This window comes from Cricetulus griseus, chromosome 2, assembly GCF_003668045.3.
Source record: "Cricetulus griseus strain 17A/GY chromosome 2, alternate assembly CriGri-PICRH-1.0, whole genome shotgun sequence".
In the NCBI taxonomy this organism is placed as follows: Eukaryota; Metazoa; Chordata; class Mammalia; order Rodentia; family Cricetidae; genus Cricetulus; species Cricetulus griseus.
In genome coordinates, this window is record NC_048595.1 from 399087023 (window position 1) to 399103657 (window position 16635).

At 47.4% G+C, this 16635-nt stretch overlaps 1 protein-coding gene across 3 annotated transcripts; it reads right to left on the bottom strand.

Moving 5' to 3' along the window:
* Positions 1-374: 374 nt before the first annotated feature.
* On the bottom strand, positions 375-15834 carry LOC100768405 (calcium-binding and coiled-coil domain-containing protein 1). Of its 3 annotated transcripts, XM_027396747.2 has the most exons (16): positions 15708-15834; positions 13136-13315; positions 12749-12851; positions 11540-11730; positions 9889-10047; positions 9432-9580; positions 6996-7086; positions 4862-5017; positions 4438-4692; positions 4058-4183; positions 3680-3775; positions 3216-3324; positions 2848-3047; positions 2401-2507; positions 2131-2202; positions 375-1353 (listed from the first exon to the last, which is right to left on the bottom strand). In XM_027396747.2, the coding sequence occupies exons 2-16, from the start codon at positions 13289-13291 to the stop codon at positions 1176-1178; spliced, it is 2148 nt and encodes a 715-aa protein (XP_027252548.1). In that variant the 5' UTR covers positions 13292-13315; positions 15708-15834; the 3' UTR covers positions 375-1175. The 3 variants fall into 3 exon arrangements, with proteins under 3 accessions (XP_027252548.1, XP_027252549.1, XP_027252550.1); XM_027396748.2 differs by lacking the exon at positions 2131-2202; XM_027396749.2 differs by lacking the exon at positions 13136-13315 and having other exon boundaries at positions 15708-15827.
* Positions 15835-16635: the final 801 nt, after the last annotated feature.

Consider the following 16635-nt stretch of genomic DNA (forward strand, 5'->3'; position numbering starts at 1 on the left):
AACAGTGGAAACACGGCCTCTTTCCTGCATATCTCTTCCCTTCCCATCCCACCAGATGCTCTCTTCGTAAAGTGTGCTCCAGGCCAGACCCCACTGAGACATTGATGCCCCCCACGTGGACATCAGGCATGTCCAGCTGCTCCTCCTTTTGGACCCATGTGTTTCTTTCTCTGTGATGTGCATGTCCACACTGGGACTTCTGCAGATGTTTGAACTTGCTCCTCTGCCTACGTCACACTTGAGCTCCCTGTCCAGAAGGCCCAGTAAGAAGGTACCGACCTATCATCCCCCCTCCCTCCCTTCCACCAGTGTTGATCCTGATGTTCCTCTTTTTTGTAATAATGCTTCTTGACCAGAACACACTATGACAACAGTGACACGTATCATATAAATATATTTGTCCAAACTACAGGTGAGAGGACAATTTAAGGGAGAAGGGGGAGTTCTTATTGCTGTGGGGGCCTGCAGAAGGTGAGGGTTTGGGAAATGGGGGTACCTGGGATCCCTTGTCCCCCCATCCCTCACAAAAGGCACAAATACATTTTCTTTTCCATTTGAGGACTTGGGTGTGGGGTGGCATTAAGAGGGTATAGGAATCCATAAAAATACAAAAGAAACTTCCAAACTTATGACCTAAGGCTATGGGAACGCTGGGGTGGGTGTGAAAAGCAGTGGGTAACAGAAAGAACTAGTGAAGCCAAGAACTGAAAAAGACCCGATGAGGTCATGCTGCTGCCTCCATGCAGGCCCGGGGGGGGGGGGAAGGACTCAGTAAACAAACAAATTCTGACTAAGAGAGGGTGGGTGCCCCAGGAGTTGGCTTTGGGGCATCAGAAGGGAGTGTTGTGTGTGGTATGCAGCTATGTACTTGAGCTAGCAGTGGATAATTCTGTTCCCATAAGGGAAAGCCCCCTTCATCTTGTTTCCTCCAAACTGTCTTCCAGAGTAAACTCAGCCACTCCTTCCAAGACAGATCCCTGCCTGGGACAGAGGAGTCAGCATAGAGGATGGGGTTATAAAGCGTGGGACGTAGGCATGGTTTGTAGGAGCAGAACATTACAGAGCCCAGTGTGATGGAAAATAGGCACGAGCCCAAACGTACATAAGTGTGTGTGTGTGTGTGTGTGTGTGTGTGTGTGTGTGTGTGTATACATACATACTAGGGAGGAGTGATATCACTCAAAGGTGAAAGGGTCCTGGGTGCTGAAAAAGAAATGTCCATCCATGTGGTCCTCCAGGGCATCCTTGTCACTCTCAGCAGGAAAGCGCTCCTTACAGATAGTACATTCCTTCCATGGAGGGGTGGCAGAGACCCCAGTGCTGGCCTCTGACAGGGAACTGACTGCAAAGCCACTAAAGAGAGAGCAGGAAAATTTGAGAGGGTCAGGGTGCTCTGGTGCCTTTATTTTTATCTTTGATATAGGGCCTCAAACTTGTCATGTAGCAGAGGGTGACTCCTGAATTCCTGATTCTCCTCCCTTTCCTTCCCAAGGGCTCATATTTCAGGCAGGCACCACAATGCCCAACTTCTGTTGCCTTCTTGATCTGGGGAATCTCAGGGAACAAGATCCATGATGTCCCTAAAGTGCCATCCTGGTCACCCCTGTTTAAGCCTCTCCTATGACATTTTTCTGCTCACGATACTAGATGCCTTAGTTCTTCAGATGCCCATGTCCTCTCTTCATGAGTCCCCGATGGTGTCTATAGCACATAACCCATCCCCACTTTCCACCCTCCATCTCTGTCTGCTGGCTAATGAGGCTGAAAATGAGGCTGACACTGTTCTTCATCTTCCTGCTCCATCCTGGTTCCAGTGGAGGGAGAGATGACAGCATCGGCCCTTTCTGTCCTGAGCCCCACTCACTCCAGGCAGAGCCATGGTCAGGTGACAATGCTCTTTTCCCTAAGGATCTGCTACCTGACTAGGACTAGAAAGCTGGGCAGAAGGCACCACCTGATACCTGACCCCCACCCCCAACTGCCCCCACTAGGTTTCCCTCCCAGAGTCTCCCAGGAAGTCAGAGATGAGGAACAACTCAGGCACAGCCATACAGGTGCTGGATGGTGGTTTTTTCCATCTCCATCTCTGAGGCCTTGTACACCTTCCTCCCTGAAGACCTAGGTACCTACCTGGTGGTTGGGGAGGGGGTAGGGGCAGGAGAGAGGGGAAGCAGGGCAATTTGGGCTCCACGGAAGATGACGCTAGAACAACATAGAAGCCAGTCAAAGGCAGGGAGAGTGAGAGAACATGAAGCCACCTGGGATTTGTGGAGGTAGCTGACATCGCTGTCAACCACACTGTGACCTTCTCTTCTTGGTTGAGCCAAGAAGAGGGGTTTGGGGGCAGGGCCTGGTGGCTGTGCACACACTGACCTCCTTCCCTCTCTGTGCTGTGCTCACCTGGCCATGTCGTAGAAGGCACTGCCAAGTTCAGGGAGCAGAAGATTGGCCTCCTCACCCCCACTCTGCACAGCTGCCATCAGGACTGACTTCTCATCTTCAGCCTCCTGGCACCAAGAGAGACAGGGCTAGATGTGGGTGGTGTTCTGAGGTGGGGAAGCAGCACTTGGGGCAGATAAGGGCAGAGAAGCCGAGGTTGATGCCGGACAGAGGGTTGGTAAGAAGAGTGAGTCAGGAATAGGGTTTTGCCAGGGCTGGTGGGGGAGGGGAAGGGGACCTGGAAGCATTGAGATTCTTGAGCTGGCCTAGGTTTGGGATCATTCTGTTAGTAGTCTTGAAGGAGGCCAGATGTGCCTCCTGCAGCCCAGAGTAAAAATGCTTTCTGCCTGGCTCATGTGTGACCCTACTGCCTGCTTACAGCTGTGCATGTGGGCTCTCACTACTCACTGAGTCAGAGCTGCTGTCCTCCCCTGGCCCGGAGAGGTGGGAAGCAATGGGTGCTGGTTGGTTGATGACAACAAGGGAAGATGCCTCCCGGAGCCCAGGAGGAGAAGAGCCTGTGTTTCCATGCTCACACAAGCCATAGGATGGGAGCCTCATGTCCTCTGGGGACTCATCTTCAGAGTCCGTCAGAGCTGCAGGGCAGCCTATGGGAGGGCATTCAGATAGAGAAGAAAGGTCAGCCATAGGAATCTAAGGAGGGAGACGGTTCAACTGCAGAGGGCCCCAGGAATGGGAAGGGAAGGCTAGGCTGCTTCAATAGCTTTCCTCAAAGAGGGGGAAGGGAAAGAGGTGTCACAAGATTGGGGACAGACTCAGTCCTGCAGTGGCCTCCTCATCCTCTGTGGCAGCATCTTCATTCCACTTCTCATCTGCTACCTTCTCTAATCGGGCCTCCAGCTTCCTCATGTACTCCAGCAATTCCTGGAGTTGGGGAAGAAAAAGGCAGGTGTCAAAGCCTGTAAGAGGACAACCCTGCTGGCCTCCTGGGCTTTCCTTGCTCCCAGACATCATTGTAGATGCTTTCGCCATGGGGTGGAGTCACACATGGCAGATCCCTTTAATTGAGAGCTCTCCTCTACCCTGCACCTTGATCCCTTCTGGTGTTCCTCCCCTGTACAAAGTTAGTTCCTAAGAGGAGTCAGAGCCATTTTTCAGCTTTTGCATTCTCAAAGAGATTCCAGTTTCTGAGCCAAGGGATTACCAAGATGGTACAGAAGTTTGAGTCTCCAAGCCCTTGGCTTTGGCATCCAGGGCCTGAACTACAGGTGAGTCTCACCTGTTTCTCCGCCTGCAGCTGCTCCTTTTCCTTCTGAAGCACACGGAGGGCCGAGCGCAACTCTGTCAGCTCTCGTTTACTCTCTGACAACTGTACCTGAGGGGAAAGGGTCATGGATCCTGCAGCTTGCAGTGTGCCACCAAGAAACTGGCCCAAAAGTAAACTAGGTTCTCTCTTGCTCCACACACAAAGTGCTTCTTCCACAAGGCCCTTGTCTTGGCCCCCGGGGCTCAGGTCAAGTCCTAGACTCTCTCTCTCCAATATGGCCCCAGGTAACTGTCTTAGGCTGGATGAAGAGGCTTTGGTAATACCAGAAGCCACCCCATAACTCCCCTATGTTATACCTCCAGCCCAGATGTGACTCTGTGAGCACCTCACCAGGCTAGAGTCCTTTTCTCGGGCCAGCTCAGTCTTGAATATGTGGCTCTGGCTTCTCTCCTCCTGTACTGTCTTCTCCAGCCGAAGGATCTCTGCACTCAGCTTCAGGATTTTGTCCTTCTCGGCCTAGAGATGGTACAAAGAAAGATGGGAGGGAGGAGGTGAAGTGGCAAGGGATGCCAGGGAAATAGCATTGTACTCACTGGGACCCTTTCTTGTATGTCTGGGGCCTAAACGGTTTCTGAGCAACCCTGTACGCTCCTTGCTCCATTGAGTACCTCTCCTCAAGTCCTCCTAGGATCACGTCCCCTATTCCCTCCTCCCAGAGCACCTCACTACAGGTTAGAGTCTCTGAGGTAGGGGGAAGGGTCACCCTCTACCTCCATATTCTGCAGCAGCCCTGTACGCTCCTTGCTCCATTGGCACTTTTCCTCCTTCATGTGCAGGCTGAGCTCAGCCAGTCGGCCACTGACTTCAGCCACTTCCAGCCTGCTGCGGTGTAGCTCGGCTATGGTGCGGTCCCTGGCTCCTGCTGCACTGGCCAATTCCTCCCCAAGAAGGGCAGCTTTCTGTTGGCTTGAGGCTGCAAGTTCCTGGACTCCTCGAAGCTGCTCTTTCAGGGGCTCCAGCTCAGCCTCCGGAGAAAAAGGACAGAAATCAGATCCCTTAGGCAACTACTTGTGAATTAGGGGGCCCACTCATCAGGACCCAGGACTGTGTTGTTTACTTTAGCCATCTTTGTCTCTTTCTCTAGACTACTTTGGTACTCTCACTGCTCTCTATCATCTACATGACTTCACTCACCACTTTCTGCTGTGCCTGGGCCAGGGCATCCTTCATGTGTGCCACCTTGTCCTTCAGTTGCTGAACCTGAGCACCTTGCTCTTCTTGCTGGCCCTTGACCTCCTGCAGCTCTATAGTTAAGCGACGGTTCTCCTCTTGGATCATCTGGAGCTCAACCTGACGAAAGTGGAAAGAAGGTAGGGAGCAGGGGATGAGTGCTGGTGTACCAGGGGCAGGTTGCCTTCCTGGCCCTGGGATGAGAGAAGGCAAGGTCTGTTTCTGAGATTCAATACAAGCGGAAGCATTCAGCTCTTGCCAGCTCTTCTTGGGTCCTCAGCTCAAAGGCTCTCAATCTTGAACCTCTAGTATCCAGGTCCCAAATGAAGTGTCCAGAGCATCACAGCTTGGGGTCTTACATGGAGACATCCCACAACCCACTTTGATTTCCTACTTTTCCTTTGAATCACAACAGTCTGAATGGCCTCTAAAGCTAGGAATATTGCACCTCTCACCACAGACCTTTTCCTTTTCCTCCTCTCCCTTCCTGGAGTCTCTGTCTCTAGTCCCTCTCCCTGCACTATGGTCATACTATGTAGCTGGTCCAAATTGGCCTTGAATGCACAATCCTCTGCCTGCTTATGTTAACTGCATGCTGAGATTACAGATGCATGCTACTATGCCTAGCCTTTCCTGGGACCTCTGTCACTTCTGTCTGCTGTACTGAGCAATTCTCAATTCATCTAATTGGACACTTGAGTGCTATGCTTGGTTCTCTTCTCTCCCTAGCAGTTCACAGAAGAAAGCAACAGCTTTTCCACTCTCCATCATAGCCACAGCCATCTTCTACTGTCTATTATGCCTTTACCACATTAGCTCAGGCGTGGCTGTTCCCATGGGATGACTGGATAGTGCTGTAACTAGTTATTTTCTAGCAGGTGATCAGTGCTTCTCAGTACAACTCTTTAGGCATTTTTCACCACTTAAAGAAAAAAAAGGCTCAACTCCAGATCCTCCACAATATGATGTACACCTTACTTCAAACTCTGCACACACTGTTTGCATCTTTCTTTTGTTCTACTTAATTCAATCCACTTCTTCGCTTGTATTGTTCTATATTATTAAGACAAGGTCTTCCTATAGCCCAGGCTGCCTCAAGCTTGTGGCAATCCTCCTGCCTCAGCCTCTCTAGTGCTGGAATTACAGTATCATTACACCCTGCTCAAATTCCATTTTTCACTGCTGGAGAGTTTTCTAGAGAATCCCAGGGTTCTGAGAAAACCACTGAAGGTTCTGCAATACTTTATTTGAATTCATTATATTTTTTTTGCCTTGCCCAACACTGAACTATAATCTTGGCTCTAACCTTGTTCTAAATTATTAAAAACTGTTTTTAGAAGCACATGAAAACATAAGGCAATACACTGGAGAGCACCGATCCATTGATGTGTGCTTTTAGGTTAATTTATTTTTATGTAATCCTCAGAATGAAATCTCTTTTGTATTTTCTATCAAATTTAAGAGTAAACTGGGACTATAAGGTTGACATCTTAAAAACTGTTATCATTTACTTCCCACTTGCTGTGACTCAAGGTGTTCAAAGTTTGAATTCCTTCCTTTTTTCTTTCCTACCTAGATAGTCTCAGCCTAGGCTGGCCTTGAGCTCAAAATCCTCCTGCCTCAGCCTACTGAATGCTAGATCACAATGACAAGCATACCATCATGCCTGGCCCTTACGTTTCCCTTTTGATAGCCTTTGCATTCATGTGTGTGTGCATGTATGTGCATGTGTGCACCCATGACCAGAGGCTGACCTTGACATTGGTTGTCTTCCTCGATTGTTTCTACTTGCCAAATGGTTAGGCTGGCTGGTCACCAAGTCCCAGGGATCCTCTCCAGCCATCACTGTAAGTGGGCACTTGACAGTTGTTTCTAAAGTCTAATGAGCTGTGTTCTCATCTACCTCTCTGGAACCCTGTAAGAGTAGATTAGGTTTTTCTCTGTCGATACTTTGTGGTTTGGGCAGGTACTGTACTGTGGAGTAGTGAGTACACAGGGTCTCCTCTACATTTCCACCTTCATGGGTGCCCAGCATTCAGAAGGGACTCAATGAACACTGGCTGAATAACAGAAAGCAAACTCACTTGGGATCTCTTACCTCATTCTGCTTCTTGTCTGCTTGGACTTCCTTCAGCTGCCCCAGGAGCTTCTCTTGTTCCCGAGTCAGGGCCTTCACTGTGTCTCTAACCCTGTCAACATAGAGGAACGACAGTGCTGGACTGAAATACTAAGACCTCAGACCAATGTTTTTCTAGAGCATAATCATAAACTGCTTTTCTTTCCTTTTTTGTTTGTTTTTTGAGACAGGGTTTCTCCATATAGCCCTGGATGTCCTGAAACTCACTATGTAGACCAGGTTGGCTTCAAACTCAGAGAGATTCACCTGCCTCTGCCTCTGCCTCAGGAGTGCTGGGATTAAAGGTGTGTGCCACCATGCCTGGCTTCTTCTTCTTCTTCTTTTTTCTTTTTAAAGAAGTACATATTTTTATTTATGTGTTTTTGTTTGTATCAGATTCCACTGTAGATGGTTGTGAGCCACCATGTGGTTGCTAGGAATTGAACTCAGGACCTCTGGAGGAGCAGTCAGTGCTCTTAACTACTGAGCCATCTCTCCAGGCCCCCCCCCCCCCCCCCGCTTCCTTCTTTATGTATCATTGTACAGGGTGTTGTGGCAATGGCTCCCTGTTTCCACTCAATTAAGAGATGAAAATCCAATCTTTCAAAGACAATGTACAATCACTATTGATTCTAAACTTGCTGTAGATCAGATGGGGCAGACTTGAGAGAGGCCATAGACAGTGTGTGCACAGATGTGCATGGCCCAATAAAACCTTACTTAGTGAACACTGACATTTGAGTTTCTTATCATGTTCATTATTACAAAATATCATTCTTCTTTTATCTCATCATCAGCCTCCAAATCACGTAAGAACACAGGTGGTAGGCTAGATGAGGCACGTGAAGCATAGTGTGTGGGCTCTTGGTCCAGATGCCTCTGAGAACATAGACCTCTGTACTGACCTAGGGCAAGGTTAGTAGTACATTAAGGAGCAACCTCTGGGATAGCTTTACTTACTGCCCTAAGACTTGGGCAGAATTTCTCTTTCCTTTACAAAGATTTTTGTTGTTGCTTTAAAAAAAGATCCAACAATGCTGAATGAAAGTAACCTAATAATGTTCTTTGATGAACAAAAGAATTGGGATGTTGAACATAGTAAAAGAATCTGAAAGACAGGCATGGGTGTCAATCAGTATTTAAACTATTTGATAAACATAACTATGATAACTGTGTTTTTTTCTTTTCTTTCTTTCTTCATTTTTTTTTAAAGAACAGGGACTTCTTTGTTACAGGGCCCAGGCTGGTCTATAACTCATTATGTAGCTCACGCTGGTCTATAAGTCACTATGTAGCTCAGGCTAGTCTATAAGTCATTACATAGCCCAGGCTGGTCTGTAACTCAGTATGTAGCCCAGGCTGGTCTATAATACCCTATGTAGCCCAGGCTGGTCTATAACTCACTATGTAGCCCAGGTTAGTCTGTAACTCAGTATGTATCCCAGACTGGTCTATAAATCACTATGTTGCTTAGGAAGGTCTAACTTGTGATCTTCCTGTCTCCGCATCTTCAACAGGTAGAGCTTGGCTCTGTACAAGAGGCACAGAAACGACAGCTGTTTGATGTCCTGAGAGTGGCTTTCTCTTATACACTGTATGTCACTCTTAGTGTTAAGATTCTGTGATTTAGCTAAGCATGGTGACCAATGTTTTGAGTCTCAACATTTGGGAGGCAAAGGCAGGAAGATCTCTGTAAATTCGAGGACAGTTTGGTTTACATAGTGAGTTCTAGGACAGCCAGAGCTACACAGTGAGACTGTTTCAAAACAAACAAAGAAACAGACAAACCAATAAAAAGATTCTGTGATTTATACCTTTTGTCATACTCCCAGATCACGAGCTTTAACATTTCTCTCTCTTTTTTATAGTGCTGGGACTGAAGCTAGGGCCTTGCACACATTCAAAAGGTGTTCTAACCGCTGAGCTGTGACAATGAACATTTCCAATAGCAAGGATGGAATCTAATTCTTTTCCTGTGCTTTAAATATCTAATTTATTTATTCACTGCATATACATACACAACTTATTTATATGACTACATTATGAGTCTTGCTATGTTTCCCAGGCTAGACTCAAGGGATGCTCTTGCCTCAGCTACCCACATGCATGCCCTGTAGTAAGGTCTGAAATTAACCTTTTTATCTTTCATTGACTGTCCTCTCTAATCTTTTCTTGTAAATATTCCATCTCTAATTCTGCTTAGCTTCTGCCATATAATATATACAACTTATCTTTCTGAAGATGAAAAACATAGAATAGCATTAGGAAAGATGGACAAGGGCTGGCAGAAAGAAACCCCTAGTAAATAGAATACCCTGTATGAGATTGTGAAGGGTCAGAGAAACCAGTGAGACAGACAGAAGGTATGTCCATCTGAAACATGGGGATGGAGTGGAGGCCTTGGCGAGGTACTCATACCTGTCCAGCTCTACTTCCTTCATCAGCACTTTGTCACTGATGGTCTGGATGTCATCCTCTAACTCCAGGATACGGGCCACATGTTCTCCCTGCTGCTGGCTCAGGATGTCCCTCTCTTCTGTGAGTTCCCCATGGGACCGAGAGATCCCCTGGAAGACAGAGGGTGAAGGCAAGACTCAGGCTTAACATTATATTCCCAACCTCTGTCCTGCCACCTTCCTTGAAAAAGCTGAATGGAGATATTGTTACCTGGCATTATGCCAGTATTCCTGGGTCCAAAGAACTGAGTCTTATTACAAATTAGGAACATCCCTCTTATCATATAAAGTTCAGTCTCACTTGTTACCCTTAAGCCCATTTCTTTGATGCAAGGACCATCTTAAAAACTCCAATGACATCTTTCCTTTCTCCTATTTGCTGGGTCTAGGCCCCATTCCCCACCAGCCCCAACTCCCACCTTGTATTGCTCTGTGAGCTCCAAATGCTCCCGCTTGGCTGTGGATAGAGTGGTCTCCAGCTCCTGCACTCGGCTCCTCAGCTCTGCTACCTGATCCTCCAACTGCAGCTTCAGCTGCATCAGGTCATTCCGTTCTTGCTGGCTCTCATCCAGCTGGTTCTACATGAGCATGAGGAGAAGGGGGTGTATCTGTGAGGCACCATTCCAGACGCATCGTAGGGTAGAGATACCAAGTCAGTAGGGCGCAGCTATAGTTCTCTCTTAACTGTCAGCCCAGGCCTGACACCTTCCTCTGACAGGGCTCAGTGTCAAGGGGGGCTCCTCTAAGTTTAGCCTCTCTCTTTAGAGTCACACAGATCTGGGTAAATCTCCAGTGCAGTTTTTACTAGCCAAACCACTGAACCAGTCATCTGTGAGGTTTAAATGAGAGTAATCGATGTAAAACAGAATACGCAGTAGCAGCTTGCACTATTTCTCACTTGGGTATAAACATCTTCCTGTCACGTGGATCCATGTATCTATCAGACTATGGTTCTAGAGAGTTAAATCGCTGAGGAGATAATCACTTCCACCTTCTGAGCAACTGCTCTCCCTTCTGAAGAAATTACTGCTTCCCCACCAGCCCCTGTCCCTCACCTTCCCTCGGGCTCTCTTCCTCATACCTGCCTCTTTGCTCTTAAGACGACTCTCTCTGGCCTAGTGGAAACATTTATATAAGGCATGTTTTTTAAGTTTAAATTTTCTAGTATCTACTTTAGTAAGATAGGAAGGCTAGAGAAACAGCTCTTGTAGAGGACAAGAGTTTAGTTCCTAGCAACTACATCAGATGGCTCACAACCACCAATAACTCTAGCTCCAGAGTGCTCTACGGCCCTCCATTCTGGTCTCTGCATGTACATACAGGTACATATACCTAGGCTGGGAAAAGTAACTGAGGGATGGTGGCCCATGGCTGGGCCAGCAAGATGGCTCATTAGATAAAGGTATTTCTTGCCAAGTCTGGAAACCTGAGTCAACCCTTGGAACCTACACAGTAGGAGGAGAGAACCAACTCCCATAAGTTGATCTCTGACCTTCTCATGTGTTACAGCATATATGTACCCACATATATACATATATATATATGAAAACATACACAGATATACATAAATAAATAAATAAATAAATGTAAAATACTAAGTGTTCAAAATCTAGTGTGTTATCTTACCTGTGATTATACTTCAAATCACATTAGTCATACCTGAAGTGCCAAAGAGCCACATGTGGTCAGCACCTCTGGTACTGGATGGGGTAGTTCAGAGCCCTGCCTTACCCGTGCTAGAAGCAGATCTCAGCCTCCCTCTTCCCCTGTTCCCTGGCGCAATTTCTCTCCACCCTGTGGACCTCCTTTAGGACTTAGAGGGCAGGCAGTGTCTCTCTGAAAAGGCTGGCTCAGTTCTAGGAACCTTGAGTTACACCGGCCTGTGATGGCTTGCTCTACTGTCCTATGTGACTGTGCCTATGTGAAGCCTAAGTTTCTGGAGAGCAGACCTTTGGTAACTCCCAATGAAGTCTTCAGTTGAGGTGACAGAGGAGGGAAAGTGAAGCAAGAAGGGGCCCTTTAATACCGTCCTTGGCATCCCTGATTGAGGAGCAAGTCTGCTATTCTTACCTGAAGCACAGTGGCTTTGGGGACAACCAACAGGATGTCAGAGCCTCCATCAGCCTCCTCCAGGGTCACCAGCTCATCCATGGGCCTTGGCTCTCGGAACTGGAATGGGGGGCTCTGCCCACACACCCGGCCCTGGCGGTTCACATACCGGAATTGGTAGAGTTGGGCTCCTGGTTTGGGCAGGTAGCTGGCTGTGGGAAGAATGGTCCAGAACCCCAGTATTACCTCTGGCTCTCAAGTGCTAGCAGGTCCCTTGGTGTTACCAAGTTACCTACTGTCCACTCCCTTGGGACTGGTCCTTAAGATATGAATCCTCCTCCTCCCTGCCTAGCTACCTTCTTTTTTTCAAATTCATTCCCTCCTCATCATACGGACTACAGCTGCCACTTATTGAGTGCCAACATGTACCACACACTGCACCACCCGTGTTAACCAGATCATTTTAAATACCTCCATTGTTCCTACAAGCAGGGACCCTCTTTTAAGTCACCTGTTCAATGCTAAACAGCTTGTTGAGATCTGAATCCAGGGCATTCATACTGCTATGACCACTCTTTTTGGACATTACCACACACTTTTCCTTGTTTTACACTGGAGTTTCTCTTTCTTTGGGGTAAACAGTAGGGTTAACACCCTCTAAATCCATCCTTCTACTGGATTCTTCAAGTGCTTGGTGCCACCCCAGTGATAACTTGCTAAAATGTCTCACAAGGTCCATTTATTTATTTATTTATTTATTTATTTATTTATTTTGAGACAGGGTCTGGCATGTTGCTCGGGCCAGCGCTGATAGCCTGGGTTCAGGTTATCCTCTACCCCCAGTCTCTTCAGTAGCTGGGATGACACTGGAGTACCATTAGGCCTGCAGTTAAGAGTTATTCGAATTCACATTTCCTTATCCTCGGTGTTTTTTTGTTTCTGTTTTTGGTTTTTTTTTTTTTTTTTTTTTTTTTTTTTTTTTTTTTTTTTTTTTTGAGGCAGGGTTTCTCTGTAGCTTTGGAGCCTGTCCTGGAACTTTCTCCGTAGACCAGGCTGGCCTTGAACTCACAGAGATTCACTGCCTCTGCTTCCCAAGTGTTGGGATTAAAGGACTGCACCACCACTGCCTGGCTATCCTCTGTACTTTTTATGCCTATTAGCCTACCACCTTGTAGGCTAAACCACCACTTCTGTGGCTCCTCCATCCCAGTTTCCAATTTATCTTTATACCTTGGAATTGGACACTGGCATGGGTGGGGGAACCATCAGTTGTACTTTCTGGCACTGCAGACCATACAAATGTGTGATAATCCCGAACACAGGCAGCTTCCACCTGAAAGAGAATGTTACAGTGACAGAATCACCATCCATTTGTGACAGAAGGGTCAGCATGACTGAATGAGTGGTACCAAGGATGCTAAGACTCAGGTAAAGTTGGGGGACATTATACTATCAAGAGAGAGAAAGGCTAAGGTGGAGAAATGAAGTTTATACAGAAGGCCTCTGGCATCTGTGTCATCTTTCTCCCATCAACTTGAGAATCTTAAGGATCTAGTCACTCCTCATATTCTAACCAACCTGTGTCCCATAAGCCTGCACCAGAAGGTTTAAGGATACCTTGAAAATGCCAATCCAATCACTGGCACTGGGCATGGTGCCTGGAGGCAGAGTGTAGTGACATTCCACCTTGGTGTTGGGGATATAGGTCCGGGCTACATTCAGGAAGTTGACTCCACTCCGGGATGGTACCCGGCTTAGTGATGACTCTTCCATCCTGCCCTCAAGATGCCTGTTCTCCTTTGAAAGAAAGGGTTGTCAGACTTTTGTCTGTCCACTTTGCTTCCCTCCCCTGACATATATGCAGCCATCCACAGTCCCTGTCTACACAGGACACGCCTGGTTCCAGCCCCTAAGGTTGTGGGACCTTTTTAAGGTATCACTCTAAATCTCTGGGGCTTAGGTCTGACCTTCCATGTCTATTTCCCACTCTGTCATGTTGTACCCTCTCTGGCTTATAGGCCCTCATTTGTCTAATTTCTACTCCTTTTTACTGCCCCACTGACCAAGTCTCTGTTCCAGGTGTCTCTCCTTTTCATCTCTCAACATCCTTGGGAATTCCAAATTCTCTTGGTTTCCCATCCAACACCACATACCACCTTCTGGCTCCAAAATTCAAAACTCACCTGATGTGTGGGCCCTCTCAGTCTCAGCAGGGCTCCCTTATATATGCCTAAGCTGTACTCAGGTAAGATGCCCCAAAACAACTACTAATCTCTGATGACAATGAGTCTTCAGAGATGGAATAGGTTCAGGGACCAGCAGCCTAATCCTAGCTCCTCAGCTCTTAGTATACCTGCCCTTGAGTTGTCCATCCTGATCAACTCCAGGGAAGCAGAAGAAAGCAAGCTTGGGCTCTCCTCTGAGAACTAGAGAAGAGGAGGAGGATAGGAAAGACAGGTTCTGTCCCTCAAGTTCTATTCCAGGAAGTCAAAAATTCTGGAGGTGGCAGTTCAAGGGTGGAGTGAAATATTCAGCAGGAAGGTGGTGGTGTGGGGAGATGGAATGTGGGGGCCTGGAGCCAGGAAAGCCCCACCCTTAGGCAGGGGACAGGTTGGAAATTGGGTAAATAAGGGGCCCTGAGAAGGTGAAATGTACATTCACTATTGAGAAAAGGGACAGAGTTCAACATGGAACACTCTTCCCCACCCCCCCACCCCCGCCCCATCTTGCCCAGAGCAGAACTAGAAACCCAGCGATTGACTGGATGTTAACTCAGCTCTATTCCCTATTTCCTGCTGGCACCACTTAGCCTCAATTCTGTCTAAATCCTGCCATATGCTTGGGTTGGTGGCAAAAGATACAAAGGTAGGATGGAGTTGAAAGGGAAGTGCCAAGAGTTAATATGGAAAATATGAATTGGGTGAGAACAGATAACAACAATCCAGAGTACAGGATAGGGGGTGGAATAGCTTGGTGGGTAAAGGTGCTTGGCACCAAACCTGACAACTTGAGTTCAACTTAGTCACCTAGGGAGTCACCTAGTAGGAGAAAACAGACTTCCCTAAGTTGTTCTCAGAGTTCTGCATATCTACATACACATACATACACACACACACACACACACACACACACACACGTAAAATAAAACATAAAACAGTACTCATAGATGAATAAGAACATATGATGTACGTGTTAGAAAATGTCATAATGAAATTCATTGTATGTTAACTTAAAAATAAACCACTCCTCAGTCCAGGGCTATGAGGCAGCCCTCTTCTCTCCAGCCGGCCAATCTGCTTCCTGTGTCAGCTGCAGCTGATGTGTCCAATCAGCCATCACTAGTCATATGCACGCCCCCAAACACCACAAACCCACACCAGGCTGAGATGGCCGGGGAGAAACTTTAAAAGGTATTGGATACTCCATGTAAATAGAGAGGTGGGCTAGCAATGAAAAAGGGAACAGTTTCTTCTTTGAAAAGAGATGGAGTAAGCCCTATTTCAATGTCTTTTTTTTTTTTTATTTTCATCTCTGAAAAATCCCTCGTTACATCTAGTTTGTTTTCTTCAAATACAATTCTTTCGAGGGTAGGGTTGAGTGTGAACTGTCTACAAAGCTCAACGCGTCGAGAACCTCCGAACCCCTCCCCCTCCCCCCAAAAATCTGTAACAGCTGCAAACATTCTCTATGTCTGGTAGTCCTGGCCATCTAAAGTATACTTCAAATGGTGTGTGTGTGTGTGTGTGTGTGTGTGTGTGTGTCCTCGCCGCGGTTGGTCTCTAAATGTTCTGGCATTCCACAAGTTGCAAGTTTTCCTCTCAGCGTAGTAAAGGCCTTTAGATCTTTGGATTGGGGTGAAAGAGGGAAGGTCTGTGAGGGCAAAGACTTGCCTGGAAAAGATTAAGCAAATATTTCAGTTCCTTCAAGCTTCCACTAGAGGATCGAACTTTTACAGAGAAGGCCTCGTAAGAAAGCGAGGCCGTAAGAATGCGGGGGCTACCTCCTCAAGGCCCCCTTGAAACCAACAACACCCGAAACATGGGGCTGGCTTCTTCAGTGCGTAAAGTATTAAAACCCAAAGTCTCCTGCTGTCCTCTTCTACAGTTCTCTCGGATTAGCCTTTCGCAGGCTGAGAATCGGGTTGACCACCCCCGCGTAAGCCCACCCTCAGTTAGGCCAAGTTTCTTACCCCACAGACGGATCAGCTGTTCCCCTCACCTTTCACCAACAACAAAAACAGCACCGGACTGCAGGAGGGAAGAGTGGCGCGAGAGCTTCTGGGGCGTGTGGTTCTTCTGTGACCTGAAACCACTCAGTTGTCTACCTCCTGAACTACAAGTCCCAAGAGGCTTCGCACAATGAGGCGGGGAAGAGGGCGGGGCCAGGGTGGGCTCATTGAGGCTTCCCGGGAGTTGTAGTTCTCACTTCCGTGGCAGTTCAGGAGGGTGTGGCTACCAAAGAACTTCCCGGCCCATAATTCCTCAGGAAGGACGGGTTGATACAGTGGTGCCTGCCGGTTCGTAGCGTGCTTGGTGGTTGAGGGCTCTCACGCGTTCTGCATAGCTATTTTCAGCGGGGCAGAACGCTTCCAGCACAGCCTTCTTGTTCGCTTTACAAGTTATTTATTAGATAGGTCGTAGTGTTATATCCACATACAAAAGAAAAAGTTGCTTAAGGGAATCGTGTAGTGACAAGGCTATGAAACTGTAGAACTCTGCAAGGGCTCATTCCAAGCTATGAGCTACATACATACACCCTGGCTGGTCACCAGGGTCACCACGTTGGGGATGGGGAACTCACCGTGGTGGTAGTGGTTATTTATTTTTAACTTACTCTGACCTCAGGGTTGACAGATCTTGTAAAAAGTCCCACAGCTTACTCTTTTGTTCCAGCTTGAGGATTTCTGTGCCAAGAGTCTGATAACACACACCTGCACGTGTTCACTCTAGAGTGGCTTCTAAGTCTAGGAATAGAATTGCCTGAGGTGGTGGCCCGAAACTATGGAATGAGAAGCATGCGGTTGAAAAGGGAGCTTGGCATGATGCAGGACTTGCCACAGCTCACAAACAAGCTACTTAGAGAGGCCTCTTTGCCCAAGCCTTTAAACTGGCTTAATT